Source organism: Sus scrofa, chromosome 7, assembly GCF_054392235.1.
Source record: "Sus scrofa isolate SSC_HxYL_T2T_F1_AM1 chromosome 7, Sscrofa_HxYL_maternal_Yorkshire_Landrace_v2.0, whole genome shotgun sequence".
Taxonomy (NCBI): Eukaryota; Metazoa; Chordata; class Mammalia; order Artiodactyla; family Suidae; genus Sus; species Sus scrofa.
In genome coordinates, this window is record NC_139389.1 from 56,269,903 (window position 1) to 56,289,694 (window position 19,792).

Below are 19,792 nucleotides of genomic sequence, written 5' to 3' on the forward strand. Positions count from 1 at the left end.
AAGTCTAACTGCTCGGGATGAAATGAGAGTCAGTTCCGAAACTAGTGAGTCGAGGTCCAATACTTGAGGCAACAGAGATAAGGCCAAGATCAGGCAGGGGGCTAAGAGACGACTTAGAAAACTGGTTTTGATTCTCAAAATTGCCCCGCCCAGATAGTTTATCTGCCACTGCTGAGCCCGGCAGCAAGTGGAGATACTATTTCCTTCTGTAGGTTGGCGCCACAGAGCCTGAGCTGCACAAGAAGCAACATCCCAGCGTTGGGGATATTGTATGGTCAGGCCACTCAAGATGGCTGTTCTCCTGCTCTCTGTGCTTGCTCCCTGCCCGACCAGGCCCTGCTTCACTCACATGACAATCCACTTCTCTTAGTTATAGGGCTTAATTAGTCCCTGGTGGGGGATGAGCCCACTTGACGGCAATCCCCCCTATAAATGGTAGCTTGCTCCTCCCCCAAGGAGCGAAGAGTGCCGTCATGTTCTGCCTGTCATCCGCCAGCCACAGGCTCCAGGCCCCTTCATCTCAGCCGTGTATGATCCCTTGTCTAGTGAACCATTGAGTCCCTGTTGCTGTCTTTTGACGCTTTCTTCTGCCTCCAGGCCCGGCAACGACAAGGCTGGCCGGCCTGGGGGGGGGGGGTGCCGCCCAGCACACATGTGGACCTTGCTTTCTTCCAATTAATTGTTTACAGCCCTTCCACGTTCATCGAACCAGCAATGCTTTTACAAGTTGTTTTTGTTTTTCTTGGTGTTCTTAATCACTCTTTTTTTTTCCCTCATCAGCCAAATAGCACTTCTTCAGCTTGCATCATCACCTCTGTCATCTGGCCTGTGACATGGAGGCCCCGTTTTGACCTGGAGACACCCAGAAACTGTTTCCAAAAGGAACTGTTGCTCATGGCGCGGTGGCTGGTGTCCACAGCTGTTCCGCATCTACACTCACAGGTCAGAAATCATTCCTTGGACCAATCAGGCACCTACCCTCTGCCAGGCACTCTTTGGGGGGAAGGAACGAAAGAGACGAAATCTCTGCCTTCCAGGAGCCTGCATCCTGGTGAACAGATAGATGCCAACACACAGAGTATTCTGGAATCAGAGGATGGGGTGAGCATAGGGAAAATAAACAGCAAGAGAGTGGGGCGGCGGGGGGCGGAGGGGTGACTTTAGCTGCGGTGACTGGGGGAGGCCTCAGCGAGAAGGTGACATCTGAGTACAGACTGAGGGACGTGATGAGACAGTCGGCCGATATATGGGGACTGCATGTCCCAGGCTGAGGGAACAGCCCATGCAAAGGCCGGGAGGCAGGAGGAAGAGCAAGGAGGCCAGTGCGGCTGTGGGGGGAGGCAGGGGGAGGTAAGGTCAGAGAGATGGTGGGAGCCAGGTCCCAGAGGGCCTTGTGGCCCAATGCGAGGTCTTTTTTTTTTTTTTTTTTTTTTTTTTAGGGCGTCATCGCGGCATGTGGAGGTTCCCAGGCTAGGGGCGGAATCAGAGCTGTAGCTGCAGGCAACGCCGGATTCTTAACCCACTGAGCAAGGCCAGGGATTGAACCCGCGTCCTCATGGATGTTAGATTCATTAACTGCTGAGCCACAATGGGAACTCTTTTTTTTTTTTTTTTTCTTTTTTAAGGGCCAACACGAGGTCTTCAGCTTCTGTTCCAATACAGGAAGCCCTTAGATGGCTCTGGCAGAGACCACTGTGCTCTCAAATATTAGTCTTATATAACAGGGCCTTCCAGGGCTCAGCCCAGCGCAGGGGGTCAGAGACCTGCTGTGCTCAGGGCAGCTCGCTGGGGTCCCGGGATGGGGGTGAGGGGGAGGTGGGAAGGCGGGTCTCCCCCGCATCAGCACACACCGTCCTGAGTCCCTCCAGCCCCCTCCCTACGTGCTTGCGTTGTCCCTTCCAGCTCTCACTCCGCTGCTCTGTCCTCCCCCAAGCCCCTTTTTATCTAATCTCAGGAGGAGGGAAATCTGGCTCTGGGCACACAGTGCATCCTCACATTCTAGGTCAGCAGTTTCTGGGAACCTGTGTTTCTGCCTCCGCCTGGACCAGCAGAGGGGACGTGGTCCCCACAGGATGCCACAGAGGGAGGGAAGAGGGCTCGCAGAAAACCAGGTTATTCCAGAGACACAGCAGTGCCAGGAGGAAGCCCTACTGGCCCCCATCTTCCCAATCTTCTGGTTCATTCCTTACCCACAACTCCAAGAACTGGTGATTGCTAACCCCACCCCTCACTGTGACAAAGCTCAGTCCCAAAGGGATAAGACTCCTTGTCACTCAGCTCAAAAACAGGAGTTCCTGTTGTGGCTCCATTATAAAAACGTGACTAGTATCCATGAGGACGTGGCTTCAACGCCTGGCCTCGCCCAGTGGGTTAAGGATCTGGCATTGCCAGGAGCTGTGGTGAAGGTCACAGACGTGGCTTAGATCTGGCGTGGCTGTGGCTGGCAGCTACAGCTCCGATTCGACCCCTAGTCCGGAACTTCCATATGGCGCAGGTGTGGCCCTAAAAAGACAAAACACAAGAAGCAAGTGTTGAGCCCAGGTCTGTGTAAATCCAAAACTTGGTGTTTTCCTGTGGTTCCTGTCAGATGTAGATCTCAGGATCTACAAAGACCTAGAAGGCTTCTCCTAGAAAAGTGCAAACAAAGGGACATAGCCTGAGACTTCAGGGGGTCCCCAGAGTCCGGGAAGAACACGGTCCCCAGGCGGTCTCTCTGGAGAGTGCTGCCTGGGCTAGGCCCTCCTGGCCACAATGCACTTGTCCCAGGAACATCCTAGAGAGTCCTGCTCCCAGCCAGCAACCTCTCCTGCCACCCCACACCCTGCCCGCCACACAGCGGGAGCAGAGGGGAGAGCCCTCCAGCTGGTGCAGAAAACATTTTAGACATGGACACACACACACACACACACAACGAAGAGACCTCCCCAGTGGGTAAAACTGCAACTTTATGTTTCCGTAACTCTATGAATTAAAACAAAACAAAAACCTCCCTCCCTTTCCTCCTATGGCAGAATATTTAATGTGCCTATTTTACAAGAGCGCTTATCATTTTCAAATTTAAGCTAAGTCAGGCCCAACAGTTCCACTTGTAGGAATTTATCTTGGAGCGAGACTAACTCGAGTGCATGTGGGACAGGGATCAATCGGGCTGATGCAGCACAAAGACTGAAAACAATCTTGCTGTTTACTCACAGGACGGGTTAGGCACGTCCCAGCCAGCCCTCTGGTGGAATGCTGAGAGACCAAGGAGGCTCTCAGGACAACAACAGGAATGTTCTCCAGCGAACACTGTCAAGTTTGAGAAACAAGGTACAAAACTATGTATCCCGTGTTATCACTTGTGTGTGTCCAGAATATTTCTAGAATGATGCAAAAGCTACTTTGAACAGCAGTGGCTCCTGGAGAAGGATGGGTGAGGAGGGAGAAGGGTAGGAGGAAAATTATTTACTTTTCACTGTGAAGTTCTCTGCACCTTTTTTCTTTTGTTCTTCTGTGGAGGTTCGCAGGCTAGGGGTCCAATTGGAGCTACAGCTGCCCGCCTACACCACGGCCACAGCAACGCCAGATCTGAGCCATGTCTGAGACCTACACCTCAGCTCACAGCAATGCCAGATCCTTTAGCCCATCTGAGCGAGGCCAGGGATTGAACCTCGTGGATACCAGTCAGGTTCTTAACCCGCTGAGCCATAATGGGAACTCCTATGTACTTTTTTAAGAAAAAGGTTTTATTGAGGTGAAATTCACATAACATAAAGTTATCGTTTTAAAGTGTACAATTCAGTGGCGTTTAGCACATGCAGAGTATTGTGTAATCACCATCTCTATCTGCTTCCAAAACACTCCATCATCCCCTAAAAGGAAACCCTATACCCACAAAACGATCAACCCACTTTGTCCGCTTTCCATGTTCCTGCTGTGTCAGTCAGGGGCCCAACACAGAAGAGATGGCCCCTCCAAGGGGCAGTTAGAGAGGTGAGGGCAGAGTTAAGGGAGCCACAGAGCATAGCCAAGCGACAGTATGAGCTAGACCTCTCCTTTGGGGGAATGACAGGCAGGATCTCCAGCTCTCAGGACCAGGATGAAGCTGCTGCCAGAAGTGCATCAGCAGGTGAGCGAGAGGACTCGAACTCCCACCTTCTTTCCATCCGCCTTCCATTCTCCTGATACCGCCTGCATTGGCCTAACCCGACCAGAGGCCAGGGTGGGGAGCCCAGGGATGGCCACACAGACCACCACCAGGAGACAGATCCAAAGGAGAGGGAAGCTGGGGGGCCAAGGCAGTATAAACAGCCTGTAGTTCTAGCTGCTTTTCCAAATGAAATGAGTTCACTTACTTTTAAAACTCAGCTAAGTCAGACTCGGCTGCTCCCTGTCCTCGGCACCACGTCCCAGCATCAAGGCTCTGTGAGAAGGTTGGTCCTAGTCCTCAGGCGAGCACCCGTGTGCCCATCAGCTTCCGCTGTCCGTGTGCCCACCCTGCCCTCTCCTTGCGTAGACACTTGGTCCACAGTCTGTGCCCTGGATGGGGGGCGCCCTGGAACCATCTCCTCTTTTGACCTGCACTGCATGCTCTAGGGCCTTGTCACTTTCTCAGGAAGATTCAGGTCCCCTGCCCTCTTCCCGCCACGCTGCTCAGGAAATGTGCCCAAGGGAGCTCTTCTCCAAGCCTTTCTCTTGAACCGTCTTCCCTTCCCCACTCCCAGGATCCCTAAGAATCTGAGGGATGGGGTTGGGGAAGGAAGAACTTGCTTTGCCTCATCTTACAGCTTTCCAAACCTTTCTCAGCTTCATCATAACCAGAGCTCTGGAGCTTTAGAATTCAATGTCTCTTGTCTCTGATTCGGTTTGCCCTTGGGGAAGGGCTCACCACTCACCACTCACAGGGCTGCCCTGTTCAGCACATCCAGTCACCCCACGGGCACGGCTCCCCCCATCACCCTCTCATGTCCAGCTGGAGTTGGCAGCCACCTTGGCCAGCTTCTAAGCCATCACCCTCCTGATCCAAGAAGTTAAACTGAGGTCCAGAGATGGACAGAGAGCTGCCAAGGTCACAGGGGAGAAGAGGTCTACGAAAGATTCAGGCCCCAAAGCCAGACTCTAGACCTCCTGTCCAATGTGCCTTTAAAGTACTGGAAAGCCTCATCCCGGGTTCTGTGCCCTGAATTGTGGTGGAAACAGCCAAGCACTTTCTCAGCCACCTGCCTCAAGATCGTGTTACCTGAGAGCCAGCCGAACCCCTGACCCCTTAGGAGATCTCACAGGAATCTCCGCTGGTGCCTCCTATATTCAGTTTATACTCGGTTGCATCAGGTCTTACAAATTCATGCCTCCCCAGAGCCTTGGAATGTGACCGTATTTGAAAATAGGATCTTTACAGAGAGAACGACAAAGTCATACTGGATTAGGGTGGGCCTTAGTCCAGAGACTGTTGTTCTTAGAAAAGGAGAAAATATGGAGTTCCCGTTGTGGCTCAGTGGTTAACGAATCCGACTAGGAACCATGAGGTTGCGGGTTTGATCCCTGGCCTCGCTCAGTGGGTTGGGGATCCAGCATTGCTGTGAGCTGTGGTGTAGGTTGCAGACGCGGTTCGGATCTGGCATTGCTGTGGCTGTGGTGTAGGCCGGTGGCTCCAGCTCCGATTAGACCCCTAGCCTGGGAACCTCCATATGCCACAGGAGCATCCCTAGAAATGGCAAAAAAGACCAAAAAAAAAAAAAAAAAAAAAAAAAGGAGAAAATAAGGACATAGGCACAGAAGGGAGACAGTCATGTGAAGACAAAGACTGAGGTTGGAGTAATGTGTCTACAAGCCAAGGAATGTCCAGGGCTCCTGGGAACAACCAGAAGCTGGGGGAAGCAAAGGAAGATTCTTCCCTGAAGCCTTTAGAATATGGCTCTGAAGATACCTCGATTTCCAACTTTTGGCCTCCGGGACCATGAGAGAATACATTTCTGTTTTAAGCCACCTGGTTTGCGTGCTGTTTTGGCAGGGAACTAATACACAGTCTAAGGGGGGAGATTTGGGTATTCAGAGAAAGCCCCCGTTTGCCCTGCTCTGCGTGAAGTTCCCATCTCTGTTGATGGATGCCTGCAAAGCCACAACCAATGTTCTTCTTTCCTGTAGCTGAAAGAACAGATCCCCGCTTATATTTAGGTGCCACTGGTGGTCACTCGCCTAGGTCCTCTATCGTGTTTGCTTCAGTGCAAACGCTTCTGTCAACTCTATAATAGTCCTTGGTGTTGGAAATGTCCATTTCCTTCCCCCAGACTGGGGTTTCTTTTTTTTTTTTTTTTTGTCTTTTGTCTTTTTGTTGTTGTTGTTGCTATTTCTTGGGCCGCTCCCGCGGCATATGGAGATTCCCAGGCTAGGGGTTGAATCGGAGCTGTAGCCACCGGCCTACGCCAGAGCCACAGCAACACGGGATCCGAGCCGAGTCTGCAACCTACACCACAGCTCACGGCAACGCCGGATCGTTAACCCACTGAGCAAGGGCAGGGACCAAACCCGCAACCTCATGGTTCCTAGTCGGATTCGTTAACCACTGCGCCACGACGGGAACTCCCAGACTGGGGTTTCTTGAGGACAAGAGCCATGGGTCCTCCTCAGGTCTCCAGCCTCCAGCGCAGGGCCTGCCTGGGGGAGCTGGCCTGAGCAGGTGAAACCCCTTCCCCAGGCTGTGTCTGGCTCTCAGTGAGGCAAAGCTGCAGGATGTGAGCAGCTGAGGTTAGTGACCACCGCAGGATCTGAATCCAGATTGGTGCTGAGAACCCTTGTGCGCAGATGTGGCCTTTTTAAGCCAGTGAGGAGGTTTTCTGGGGGCCCAGAAGTCTTGAGCCCATTGGCCAGACTTCCTGGGAGAACCAGAGCGGATTTGCATCAAAAAGAACACTGGCTTCATTGAAATTCTCCTCATCTTGAGTGAAACAAAACCACAAAGAAAAGGAAAGTTTTAATCCTGAGCAACTTCTCCACTGAGAAGTGTTTTCAACTCCTAAAAATAGAGAGGAAATGGGTCTCTTTGGGCCACTCCAGTCACCGCCTCCCCGGCCCCAGGCCCGCCCCCGGCCCGGTCAAGGCCAACCTCCCCTGCAGTGGGAGCCGGCTCCCTGGCAGATGCCTGTGGCAGATGCCACGCAGTTCTGGACCTGGACGCAGCTGTCCCCCGACCCAGGACCCCAGCATGCCGGACAGCACAGCAGCCCCTCAGGAGAGCCGGCCAGCCGGGAGCCTGGGGACCCCCCAAGAAAACTTGGGAACCAGGTAAGTCAGAGGTGGGGTCTCTGACCCCCAAGCCTGGGGGCCGAGTTTTGGCCTTGACGCTGCTGTGTGAACCTGGACAAGCTGCTCCACTCTTTGAGCCTCAGTATCTTCATCTGGGAAAGGAAGGGAAGGGCCTGGATGTCCCCTAAATGCAAGAAGCCCTGGACTGGGATGTGTGGACTCGGAGCTGCTACATACTTTGTATTCCCCCGAGTGGCAAGAGGGGCTCAAGTGAAAAACAAGCCCTTGGAGTTCCCGTCGGGGCAGAGTGGAAACGAATCCAACTAGGAACCATGAGGTTGCGGGTTCGATCCCTGGCCTTGCTTAGTGGGTTAAGGATCCGGCATTGCCGTGAGCTGTGGTGTAGGTTGCAGACGCGGCTCAGATCCTGTGTTGCTGTGGCTGTGGTGTAGACTGGCAGCTACAGCTCTGATAAGACTCCATATGCCGTGGGTATGGCCCTAAACAGACAAAAGGCAAAAAAAAGAAACAAAGAAAAACGAGCGCAGTTCTAGGGGCATGTGTAGGGGGCTGCAGTTGGATAGAAGAGGAAGTTTTCTGTCAATAAGAGTGTTTCTCTGTCTCCTCAAGGGGACCTATGGCATGTTAAGTTGGTGACAGACAAGGACAGGGGAGAGCCAGAGAAAGTGGGGCTCCAGTGTGCTGTGTGACCTTGGCAGGTCCCTGCCCCTGTCTGGGCTGCAGCATCCCTTCTGTACGTGAATGCAGGGGTGGACGTCTTCCCTAAGTCCCTTCTGCCATATGCATTCTGCTAATCCGTGAGTGATGCAGAGGAAGCAGATTCAATTTGTCAGACATTCACCAGTGCCCCCTCTGGCCCAGGCCCTGTCCCTCTAAGGAGCGGGGAAACCTGAGAAGATGGGCCAGTCCTGGCCCCAGAACTCCCCAGCCAGCAGGCAGACACACAGAACTCTAGAGTCCACGAGGGGCACAGGCCGAGACGAGGAGGGAGAGGCTTCTCACCGGGCACTCGGGACAGGCCGTGGATGACCAGGAGAGCACTGATTGTCAGAGAGGAAGGGTCGTGTGTGGGGGGGAACAGCATTGCAATGGTGAGAAGATGCCAAGGAAGACAGGGTCCTTGGGGAAGGGAGCAGTCTGCGTGGCTGCCGTGCAGCACGGGGGCGGCTGGGGAACGGGATGGATGCCAGGGTCTGAGCCCTCTGTGGGCATGGGGAGAACTTGCCAGTGTGTGAATGGCCATTGTTCACACAGGGTTATGAGGAAGGAAAGACTGAGCGAATGGAATAAATGTTAATGCGCCTCCCAGGGCTGGGGGTCTGGGCCCTGCCCTGAGTCTCCAGAGAACCTAGAGTGCACTCCTGTCCTCTAGAAGCGGGGGCTCCTTACCTGCAAGGCCTCCGAGAGGATGAGGTCCAGCACCCTCCCTGGACTGGGCCGTCTGCAGAGGGTCAATTGGGCCCCTCGAGGGGAGCTAGCCAGTACTCCCTCCTCCACGGGGACGGGCTCAGTGAGGGCCCATGAAAGCGAGACAGCAGAGCCTCAGAAGATAAGTAGGAGAGGGGCCCCATTGGGGAAGAGAGGGCTGAAAACCAGCTCCTCTGCCTTCTTGCTTAGTGACTTTGGGCATGTTGGTTGGCCTCTCTGAGCCCCAATACCACTCTCTATGCAAATGAAGCCAAACGCCTGACCCTTAGAGTTCCCTGGTGGTGCAGAGGGTTAAGGATCTGGCACTGTCACTGCTGTGGTTCAGGTCGCTGCTGAGGACAGGCTTGATCCCTGGCCTGGGAACTTCCACATGCCACAGGCACGGCCAAATAACAAAAAACCTGACGCCTACAGGCCTTGCAGAAAATTTAATCAGACTGTCAGCTGGCATGTATGAAATATTTTCAAAGGCCCAAGGGCCACCCTTCACAGGCATAGTCAACCTACCAGCAACACCCGGGAACTCACTTAGCAGCGGGCTGAGGGGCTCATGCCTTGGGCTCGCATCCAGCTCTGCTCCAGACCTACTCTGATTCTGGGCAAGTCACCCTCTCTGAGCCTCAGTTTCTCCACCTGTCAAATGGGAACGATAATATCTGCTCTGTCAGCCTCCAGAGTAGCCATGAGGAAAGAATTTTGAACCCTTGTTTAACATTGTTCCAAAGTCAGAGGCCATTGGAGCTGCTGCAATGCCCCACTCCACTGCTCTGCTCCTTCAGGCCAACCTCAGCAGCAAAGGCTCCGTCTCAAGCTTGCCCATCTGTCCTGGGCTGGTAGCCCCGGTGGGGGCAGGGGCGGGGGGCTGCATCCCTCTAATGGCCTGAGAAAGGCTTTATCTACCCCACCCCACCCACCCCCGCCCCAGCTGCTGCCCTGCCCAGGGTTGCAGCGAGGAGGCCAGAGGTTGGGGGAGGAGGAGGCTGAGAGCTGGAGGAGGTTTGCACACCAGGCTGACCCATATGAATTCCCTTTTGTGCCGTGCCATCTTCAGGGCTAGAAGGAAGGAGCTGAGCCAGGGCCAGGAGAGGCTGGGCCTGCTGGGCTGAAGCTGGAACAGGTCTGGTGCTGATCTGGCTGCTTGTGCTCTGTGTCCTTTGAGGCTGTGGCTACAGACCATGTGATCTCTCAAGGGTACCCACTGAGTACGTCCAGAGCCCTATTAAACGCGCTCTCCAGTAGAGACCCCAGCCTCCCTGAGCCTGAGGAAGCCCAGGCTGGATTAAGGGCTTCAAAAGAACCAAAGTACGGAGTTCCCATCATAGCTCAGTGGTTAACAAATCCGACTAGGAGCCATGAGGTTGCAAGTTTGATCCCTGGCTTCGCTCAGTGGATTAAGGATTGGGTGTCACCGTGAGCTGTGGTGTAAGTGGCAGATGCGGCTCGGATCTGTCGATGCTGTGGCTGTGGTATAGGCTGGCAGCTACAGTTTCGATTAGACCCCTAGCCTGGGAACCTCCATATGCCCTAGAAAAGACAAAAAAATAAAAAATTAGTTAAAAAAAAAAATTAGAAGGGAGGGTGGATGCCCAGTGGCAGGCAGGGACACCCTGTGGATGGAAGGTGCAGTTGCAGAGGGGTTGCAGGTGGCTGTCAAACCAGTCAGGTTGGGCCAGGCTAACTCCTAGGTCTGGATCAGCCGATGGGGCCAGCCCAGGGGCAGCCAGGTACAAGGGCCGCCAGAGCCAGAGGAAGAGGCCAAGAGGAGCCCTGGGAGGCGTGGAAGCAGCAGAAGCAGAAGGAGAGCCTGGTCTGGGGAGATGAATCTGTCCACAGTGAATCCAGGCTGGAGCTGGGTGGGCTGGAGGCAGATGCCGGGAGAAAGGATCTTGCAGAGTGAAGCTGGGCCCAGAGAAGGATGGCGAGCTCTGAACTGACCACACTCCCCCTGGGCTCCCAGGTGCCTCTCCCAACTCTGCTTGCCCAAAGACAGGGTTCAGTGAGGAGCCCCCTCAGAGCCGAGGTGGGGCTAGGCATAGGAGGCTGCTGCAAGCCCAGTGAGGAAGACTGCTCTCATGGATAAAGCTTTCTGAAGATGATAGGAAGTGAGCTCCACATCTCTGGGGTATGCAAGCCTAGAAGGAATGATCATATTGCAAATGCTATGAAGATGACACAAGCATCCTTAAGAATATAAAGTATCAGGGGCCTTCTAGTTCTTCCCAACTTCCTCCCCCTCACCTCCCCATGATCTGAAACATAGCTATTGTGGAGTGGCTTTTTGCCCTTATTTTAGTATCTTTATCTGTTTTCATAAGTATACAGTCATCTATTCAAAATTATTTATTGTTGAATACGTCAGGCATTATGCTAAGAGAATATCATAGAAAATAAGGCCACGGGAGTTCCCGCTTTGGCACAGTGGGTTAAGAACCTGACTACAGCAGCTTGGGTTGCTGCTGAGATATGGGTTCGGTCCCCAACCCAGTGCAATAGATTAAACTATCTAAAATCAACCCCTGGCCTAGCAACTTTCATAGGCCATGGGTATGGCCATAAAAAGAAAAAAGAAAAAAAAAAAGAAGGTGGCAAGTCCCTAATTTGAGTTACATACTTGCAGGAAAGACAGGCATTAACAAATAATTACATAATTACTTATTAAACTATAATTACAAAAGATGCAGTGAAGGATTAAGGAGGAAAAGGAGGGAGTATGATTAATGCCACAGAATCGTATACTTAAACATTATTAAAGTTCCTGTTGCGGCTCCATAGGTTACAAACCTGACTGGTACCCATGAGGTGCGGGTTCTATCCCTGGCCTCACTCAGTGGGTTAAGGATTTGACGTTGCTGTGAGCTATGGTGTAGGTCACAGACATGGCTCAGATCCCACTTTGCTGTGGCTGAGGTGTAGGCCCGCAGCTGTAGCTCCGATTCAACTCCTCACCTGGGAACCGCCATATGCCACAGGTGCAGCCCTAAAAAGACAAACTGTATGTGTGTGAATGGAGAGAGAGAGAATGTAACAGAGGTCTGACTCAGTCTTGAGGATTGGGAAGCTTCCTTAAGACGGCAAAATTTAAGCTGAGACTTGAAAGATGATAGGAGTTGGGTGGGGGAAGAGCGTCCTAAGAAAAGGGAATAGCATATGCAAAGGACCTGAGGTGGGCAGGAGCTAGTAATGTTTGAGAAACTAAAAAGCCACTGGGCACAAGGCAGAGGACTTAGGAGTGTAAGTGTCACAGGAAGGCAAGGTCAAGAGTCCTAGGATAAAGGACACATCTGGGAAGTCAAAGTGCCTGGGGGCAAGGTAACCTGGGTTCCAGACATCTGAATTCTGATCTGCATGCCTTCAGAATGCAGGTCAGCCCAGGCCAGCCTTGAGTCCTTGCAGGGGCTGCAAAGCACCCAAGCTGGCCTGGAGTCCGAATGCTAGGCCGGAAGCTGACTCATTCTGTCCCCAGGCGAGCCCCTGAATGGCAGACTCTTAGACTAGTGGGATTTTTTTTTTTTAAGTCACTGAGTCTAACCCACTCTGTCACAACTTTCCCATGTTGTCAACATATCCCGATGTGAATACCTGCAGGAATGAGGAGCTCGCTGCTTACCTCTTTGACCCTGCAAAAAGCATGGGAGCGGTGGTGGCAGAAAGTCCTCTATTACACTGGGTGCTGTGAGCGTTCCCTGGGTCCTAGTTCTCTTCCGCCTTGCAAAGGAGCCTGGAGGAATGCTTGAAGTCAGGGCTGGGAAGGTGCTTTGGAAACTGCAAAGGTCGTAAACGTATTGAAAGATATCTAGGACCTAGTTTGGATTCTAAAGCTGTAAAATAAGAATGTACATCTGTGAGATGTAATAGATTGTATGTTTTTTATTAGTGGAAGCAAATTTTTCATATAGTAAGACGTACGGATATAAGGGTATAATTCAGTGACTCTTGAAAAAAGTACATGCCCCTGTAATCAACAACTCAGTAGAAACACAGAACAGTTTAATCACCCCAGAATGTTCTCTGTGCTCCTTTCTAGTCCACCCTCACCCCCACTCATCCTTAAGCAACCAGTTTTGAACACCCGCTGTTCTGGCTGTTCTTGAGCAGCATATAAAGCTTTTCTCTGTCTGGCTTCTTTCATTCATCAAGATGTTTGCACGATTCCTCCACACTGGGAAGTGTTTCAGTAGTTCATTCTTTCGCATTGTTGAGTAGAATGCTATTGTGTGGCTAGATCACAATTTGTTTATCCATTCTCCTGTTAAGGGCATTTGGGTTGTTTCCAGTTGGGGGATTTTATGAATAAAACTGCTAGCAGCATTCTTGTATAAGGTATGTTTTTGGTAGACATGCATACTCAGTTCTTCGGAGGAGTCCCTAGGAATCCAACTGTTGTATCAAAAGACAGGCATATGTTTAAAGACGTCACCAGAGAGTTCGTCATGGCTCAGCAGTAATGAACCCGACTAGGTCTTAGATTCTATCCCTGGCACCTCTCAGTGGGTTAAGGATCTGGCATTGCCGTGAGCTGTGGTGTGGACATGGCTCAGACCTGGTGTTGCTGTAGCTATGGTACAGACCAGCAGCTGCAGCTCCAATTCGACCCTTAGCCTGGGAACTTCCATGTGCCATGGGTATGGCCCTGAAAATAGACAAATAACTAAATAAATAAATAAAAATATAAAGCCAGCAGAAGTTTTCCAAAGTGGTCGTGCCATCCCTGAAAGCAGTTTCTATTGCTCCATGTCTTTGTCAACACTAGGTATTGTTACTCTTCTTATTTTTTTGTCATTTTAGCTATTCTGGTGGGCAAATGGTGGCATCTCACTGTGGTTTTGATTTTAATTTCCCTGATAATGATGTTGAGTACATTTTTGTGTGTTCACTGGCCTTTTCTATACCTTATTTTTGTGAAGCGTCTATCCAAATGTTCAGTCCATTTTGTAATTGTGTTCTTAATCCTTTTATTATGGATTTGTAGAGATCTCTCCATATATTTTGGATATCGGTCACTCACTAGATCGATGTACGGCAAATATCCTCCCAGTCAGTGGTTTATCTTCATTTCTTCGTTGGTGTGTTTTAATGAGGAAGTTTTTTTGTTTTTTTTTTAATCTAATTTTTCCTTTTATGGTTAGTGCCATTGTGTCTTCTCTAAGAAAGCTTGGCCTATACTAAGATCATAAAGATGTTTTTTTTCCTATGTGTTCTACTAGAAGCTTTATAGTTTTTGCCTTTACATTTAGTTCTCTGATCCATCTCAAATTAATCTTTTCTTTTTCCTAAGTATTTATATCGAGTCATTCAAGTCCCATTTGTTGAAAATGATTTTTTTCAGTATTAAATTGCCATGGCTCATTTGTTTTTGTTGTTGTTGTTATTTGTTTGTTTAAAGTCAAACTATTGCATTTGGAGTGGTATAAGCAATGAGATCCTGCTGTATAGCACAGGGAGCTATATCTAGTTACTTGTGATGGAACATGATGGAGGGAATGTGAGAAAAAGAATGTAAATATATATATATAGGGCTGGGTCACTTTGCTATGTAGCAGAAATTGACAGAACATTATAAATCAACTATAATAGAAAAATTAAAAATCTTAAAAAAGGGAGTTCCCATCGTGGCGCAGTGGTTAACCAATCCGACTAGGAACCATGAGGTTGTGGGTTCAGTACCTGCCCTTGCTCAGTGGGCTGGGGATCCGGCTTTGCGGTGAGCTGTGGTGTAGGTTGCAGACGCGGCTCGGATCCTACATTGCTGTTGCTCTGGTGTAGACCGGGGGTTATAGCTCCAATTAGACCCCTAGCCTGGGAGCCTCCATGTGCCTTGGGAGCGGCCCAAAGAAATAGCAAAAAGAGGGGGAAAAAAAGGGCAATTAGCCATATGTATGGGCACATTGCTGAATTTTCTTCCTTTGAACTATTTTTTGGTAGTTCTGCCAATACCATTCTGTCTTCATTACTATAGCTTTATCCTTTAAATATTGAATCAGTGTTGGTCCTCCAAGTTTGTTCTTTTTTTTTTCCCCAAGATTGTTTTGGCTATCCTGGGTGCAGTAGGCAGCCTCTAAGGTGTTCCTCAATGATTTGGGCCTTCTGGATTCTTGTATAATTCCCTACCCTTGAATGTGGACTAACCTAGTAGCTCATTTCTATGGCAAAAGTGATAGGATTTCACTTCCAAGATTTGGTTGCAAATAGACCATGATTTCATTTTTACAGCTCTCCCTCATTTTCTTACCTGCTTGCTTTGAGGGAGAGGCCCAGGTGCCAATAGCCAGTGAGGACTTGAGACTCTCAGGCCAAAAACCTGCAAGGAACTGGATTATGCCAACAACCCCTTTGAGTGAGCTTTGAAGCAGCCCCCCCCACCCCACCCCCACTGAACCTTCGGAAGAGACTGCAGCCCCAGCTGACAGTTTGATTACAACATCATGAGAAATTTTGAGCCAGAGGTACTCAGCTAAGCCACACCTAGATTCCTAACCCACAGAAACTATAAGATAATAGATGCACAGATGCTTTTTTTTAAGTCCCCACACTTTGGAATACTTGTTGCAGAATAGTCAGTTACTTACACAGTAGTTCCTTTGTATTTCCATGCAAAATTTAGAATTATCTTGTCAGCCTCTACATAAAAGACTCTTGAAATTTTGACTAGGAATGAACTGAATCTATCTTTCAAGTTGGGGAGAATCTTTTGATCCATGAATATGGTATATATTTCCATTTATTTAGGTCTTTGATTCCTCTTAACTATGGTTTATAGTTTTCACTATAGATGTCTCATATATCTTTTCCTAAATTTGTTCCTAAGAATTGCATGGGTTTTGATACTATGTAAATTGTATTTTAAAGTTAATTTTCTAATCATTTGTTGTTTGTATAAAAACAAAGTTGATTTTTTAAAAAATATCGACCTCATATCCTGTGATCTTACTAAATTCATTTACTAGTTCTAGTGCTTCTTTTTTGAGATCCCTTAGAATTTTTTATATATGCAATTTTGTTATCTATTAATAGCTTTACTTCTTCCTTTCTAATCATTTTGCCTTCTAAATTTTCTTGCATTATTGCACTGGCTAGGACCTCAAATACAATGTTAAAGAGAGGTAATAAGAGTGGACTTCCTTGCCTTGTTTCTAATATATTTAGCATTTCCAGTGATCTTCATTCTTTCCTGTAGGTCCATGTTTTCATCTGGTATAATTCCATCAGCCTAAATAAATTCCTATGGCATTGCTTGCAGTGAAAGTGTCCCAATTATCACTCAAAACTGTAGTGCCTCAGATCAACAACAATCATTTATTATCTCTCACAGTTTCTATGGCTCAGTAATTCAGAAGTTAAGGGGTTCCTGCTCAGGGTCTCTCATGAGGTTGTAGTCAAGGTGTCAGCCAGGGTAGCATTCATCTGAAATTGGAAGAACCCCCTTTTTAAATTTTTTTTTAGGGCCACACCCATGGCATATGGAAGTTTCCAGGCTAGGGATCATTTCAGAGCTGCAAGTGGCACCCTACACCATAGCCACCACAACGCAGGATCTGAGCCGCATCTGCAACCTACACCACAGCTCATGACAATGCCAGATCCTTAATCCACAGCAAGGCCAGGGATTGAACCCACAACCTCATGGTTACCAGTGGGATTCATTTCCACTGTGCCACAATGGCAACTCCGGAAGACCCTCTTTCATGCCCACTTATAAAGTTGTTGGCAGACTTCTGTTCCTCATGGGCTATATTAGTTTCCCACTGCCACTGTGACCAATTACCACAAGCTTGGTGGTTTAAGACAGCAGAAATTCATTCTTTCACAGTTCTGGAGATCAGAAATCTAAAATCAGTTTCATGGGGCTAAAATCAAGGTGTCAGCAGGGTTCTGCTCCCTCCAGAGGCTCTGGAGGAGAATCCATACTTTGCCTCTTTCATCTCTTGGAGGCTACAACCTCCACCCTTGGCTTATGGTTGCACCAACTCCCATCTCTGCCTCTAGGTCACATTGCCTCTCCTTTTCTGTGTGTGTCAAATCTCTCTCTGCCTCACTCATACTCTCACTCACACATTGATTGCGTTTAGTGCCTGCCTAGATAATCCACTATAATTTCCTTGTCCCAAAATCCTTAATTTAGTCACATCTGAAAAATCCTTTTTTTTGGAGAGGGACATATAAGGTAATATTCAGTTTCCAGTTTCCAGAGATTAGGAGATGAATATTTGGGGGAACATTTTTCAACTTACCATATTGGCTGTTGGCCAGAAACTCCAGTTTTGCCAGTGAACCTCTCTATGGGCTGTTTGAGTGTCCTCTTGACATGACAGCTGGTGGCCGGGTCTGGGGCCATCTCAAAGTCTTCTTTACTTATATGTGTGATGCTTGAAGTGGTAAGACTCAATAAGCTGGGATTTGGAACAGCTGGGTAGCTGATGTGGCTTCTTCACATGGTCTCCTTCATGGTGGCTTTAAGGTTATGGTTCTGGTTAGATTTCTGACACGGTGGGTCAGAGATCCAAAATACATGTATCCTCAGAGAGTCAGGTGAAAACTATATCACCTTTTATGATCTAACCTTGGAAATTACATAGTGTCACTTCTACTATGTTGTATTTGTTAGAAGCTGGTCATTAAGGCAATCCCATATTCAAGAAGAGGAGAAATAAGACAACCTGTTGATGGGAAGAGTATAAAGAATTTGCAGGCGGGTGATTTTAAGTCACAGAGGTGTTGGTGAAAAATCCTCTTATTTTTCATTAAATGAAAATGTCAGTATTTCATTTTCATTTCGTAAGCTACTTTTAAGAAGATATTTTGTGTTTTCTCACAAGTTACTGAGGCTCTGCTCATTTTTTAATATAACAGCTTTATTGTGATATAAATCACATACCATACAATTTATCCATTTAAAATGTAAAATCTGATGGTTTTTAGTGTAGTCCTAGAGTTGTGCAAACATACATCACCACAGTCCATTTTAGAATGTTTAGAATGTCCTAGACCCATTATCAGTCACTTTCCGTTTCTCATCCAGCTCCCAGCCCTTAGGCAACCACTAATCTAATTTTCATCTCTATAGATTTGCTTATTCTGGATGTTTCATTTAAAGGAACTGCTATATCATCTATTTTGAATGGCTTCTTTCACTTAACATAATGTTTTCATGATTCATTCATGTGGTACCATGTATCAGTGCTTCATTCCTTTCACAGCCAAATTATATTCCAGTGTATGGACATTTTGTTTACCCATTCAATTACTTGGCAGACATTTGAATTTTCATTTTTGGGCTATTATGAATAATACTGTGAAGAACTTTTATATACAAATTTTTGTATGGACATGTGTTTTAATTTCTTTTGCATATAAACCTAGAACTGGAATTGTTCAGTCATAAAATAACTCTACACATAACCTTTTGAAGAACTGGCAGACTGTTTTCCAGCTGCATTACCACCAGCAGTGTACAAGAGTTCTAATTTCTCCACATCCTCATGAACACTATCAGTATCTGTCTTTTATATACAGTCTGTCTGGTATAAGCGTTATCTCATTGTGGTTTTGATTTGCATTTCCTGATAGCTGATGATGTTGAACATCTTTTAATGGGTTTGTTGTCCATTTGTGTATCTTCTTTGGAGAAATGTCTATTCAATCCTTTTCCCAGTTTTAGTTGGATTATTATTTTCCTTTTACTACTGAATTGTAAAGGTTCTTTGTATATTATACATATAATTATCTTATCAGATATATGATTTGCAAATATTTTCTTCTACCCTTTTGGTTATCTCTTCATTTTCTTGATGGTGTCTTTTGAGGCACAAAAAGGTTTAATTTTGCTGTAGTCGAATTTGTTTTTCTTTTGTTGCTTGTGCTTTTGGTGTCATATCTAAGGAGGCTTTACCTAACTCAAGCCCACATAGATTTTTTTTTTTTTTTTTTTTTTTTGGTCTTTTTGCTATTGGGCAGCTCCCGCGGCATATGGAGGTTCCGAGGCTAGAGGTCGAATCAGAGCTGTAGCCACCAGCCTACGCCAGAGCCACAGCAACACGGGATCCGAGCCACGTCTGCAACCTACACCACAGCTCACGGCAACGCCGGATCCTTAACCCACTGAGCAAGGGCAGGGACCGAACCCGCAACCTCATGGTTCCTAGTCGGATTCGTTAACCACTGCGCCACGACGGGAACTCCAAGCCCACATAGATTTACTCTTACACTTTCTTCTACTGTTTTTGCAAGTTAAGCTTTTGCATTTGGATCTTCAACACATTTTGAGCTGTTTTTTTTTTGTATATGGCCTGAGGAAAGGGTCCAACTTTATTCTTTTGCATACTGATATTCAGTTATCCCAGCTCCATTTGTTGACAAGACTGTTCTTCCCCCATTGAATTATCATGGCACCCTTGCTGAAAATCAATGGACTATAAATTGATCTCTAAATTCTAGATTCTATTCCATTCATCTGTATGTCTGTCCTTATGCCAGTACCACACCGTCATGATTACTGTAGGCTTATAGTGTATTTTGAAATCAAGAAGTATGAATCCTCCAACTTTGTCCTTTTTCAAGATTATTTTCTCTATCCTGGGTCATTTGAAGTTTCATAGTAATTTTAGACCAGTTTGTTAATTTCTGCCAAAAAGCCAGCTGGGATTTTGGTAGGGATTATAGTGACCTCCAGATCAATTTGGGAGTATCGCCATTTTAACGATATTAAGTCTCTTGATCGTGAGATGTCTTTGCATTTTCTTAGCTCTTTGTTAATTTCTTTCAACAATATTTTGTTCCATTCAATTAAAAATCTTTTTTTCTCTACTCTTTGGATTGAATAGTTTCTATTATTCTGTCTTCAAGTGCATGAACTTTTAGAGGGGTAGTTTCCAATATGATTTCTGTATGTTAATCTTGTATCCTGCTACCTTGCTAAATTTATTTATCAGTTCTAGTAGTTTTTGTGCCATCTTTAGGGTTTTCTATATGTAGTATCATGTCATCTTCATATAAGGGCAATTTACCCCTCCCTTCCAATTTGGATACTTTTTCTTTCTTTTTCTTATCTGATTGTTGTGGGAAGGACTTCTAATACCATGTTGAATAGAAATGATAAGAGTAGGTATCCTTGCCTTGTTCCAGATTT

General features: G+C 47.6%; 1 protein-coding gene across 3 annotated transcripts in view; it reads left to right on the forward strand.

Moving 5' to 3' along the window:
* Window positions 1-456: 456 nt before the first annotated feature.
* ACSBG1 (acyl-CoA synthetase bubblegum family member 1) overlaps window positions 457-19,792 on the forward strand; it is a 61,529-nt gene continuing 42,193 nt past the window's right edge. For 2 of the 3 annotated variants that reach the window (XM_084968370.1, XM_084968369.1), the window contains exons 1-3: window positions 457-528; window positions 781-942; window positions 3,195-3,309. Coding sequence is in view for 1 of the 3 variants with exons in the window: in XM_021098835.2 (XP_020954494.2) it covers window positions 7,127-7,260 (134 nt within the window). In the remaining 2 variants the exon portion in view is untranslated. Of the gene's footprint in view, window positions 529-780; window positions 943-3,194; window positions 3,310-7,124; window positions 7,261-19,792 lie in introns of those variants that run through there. The other variant, XM_021098835.2, reaches the window with a different exon arrangement.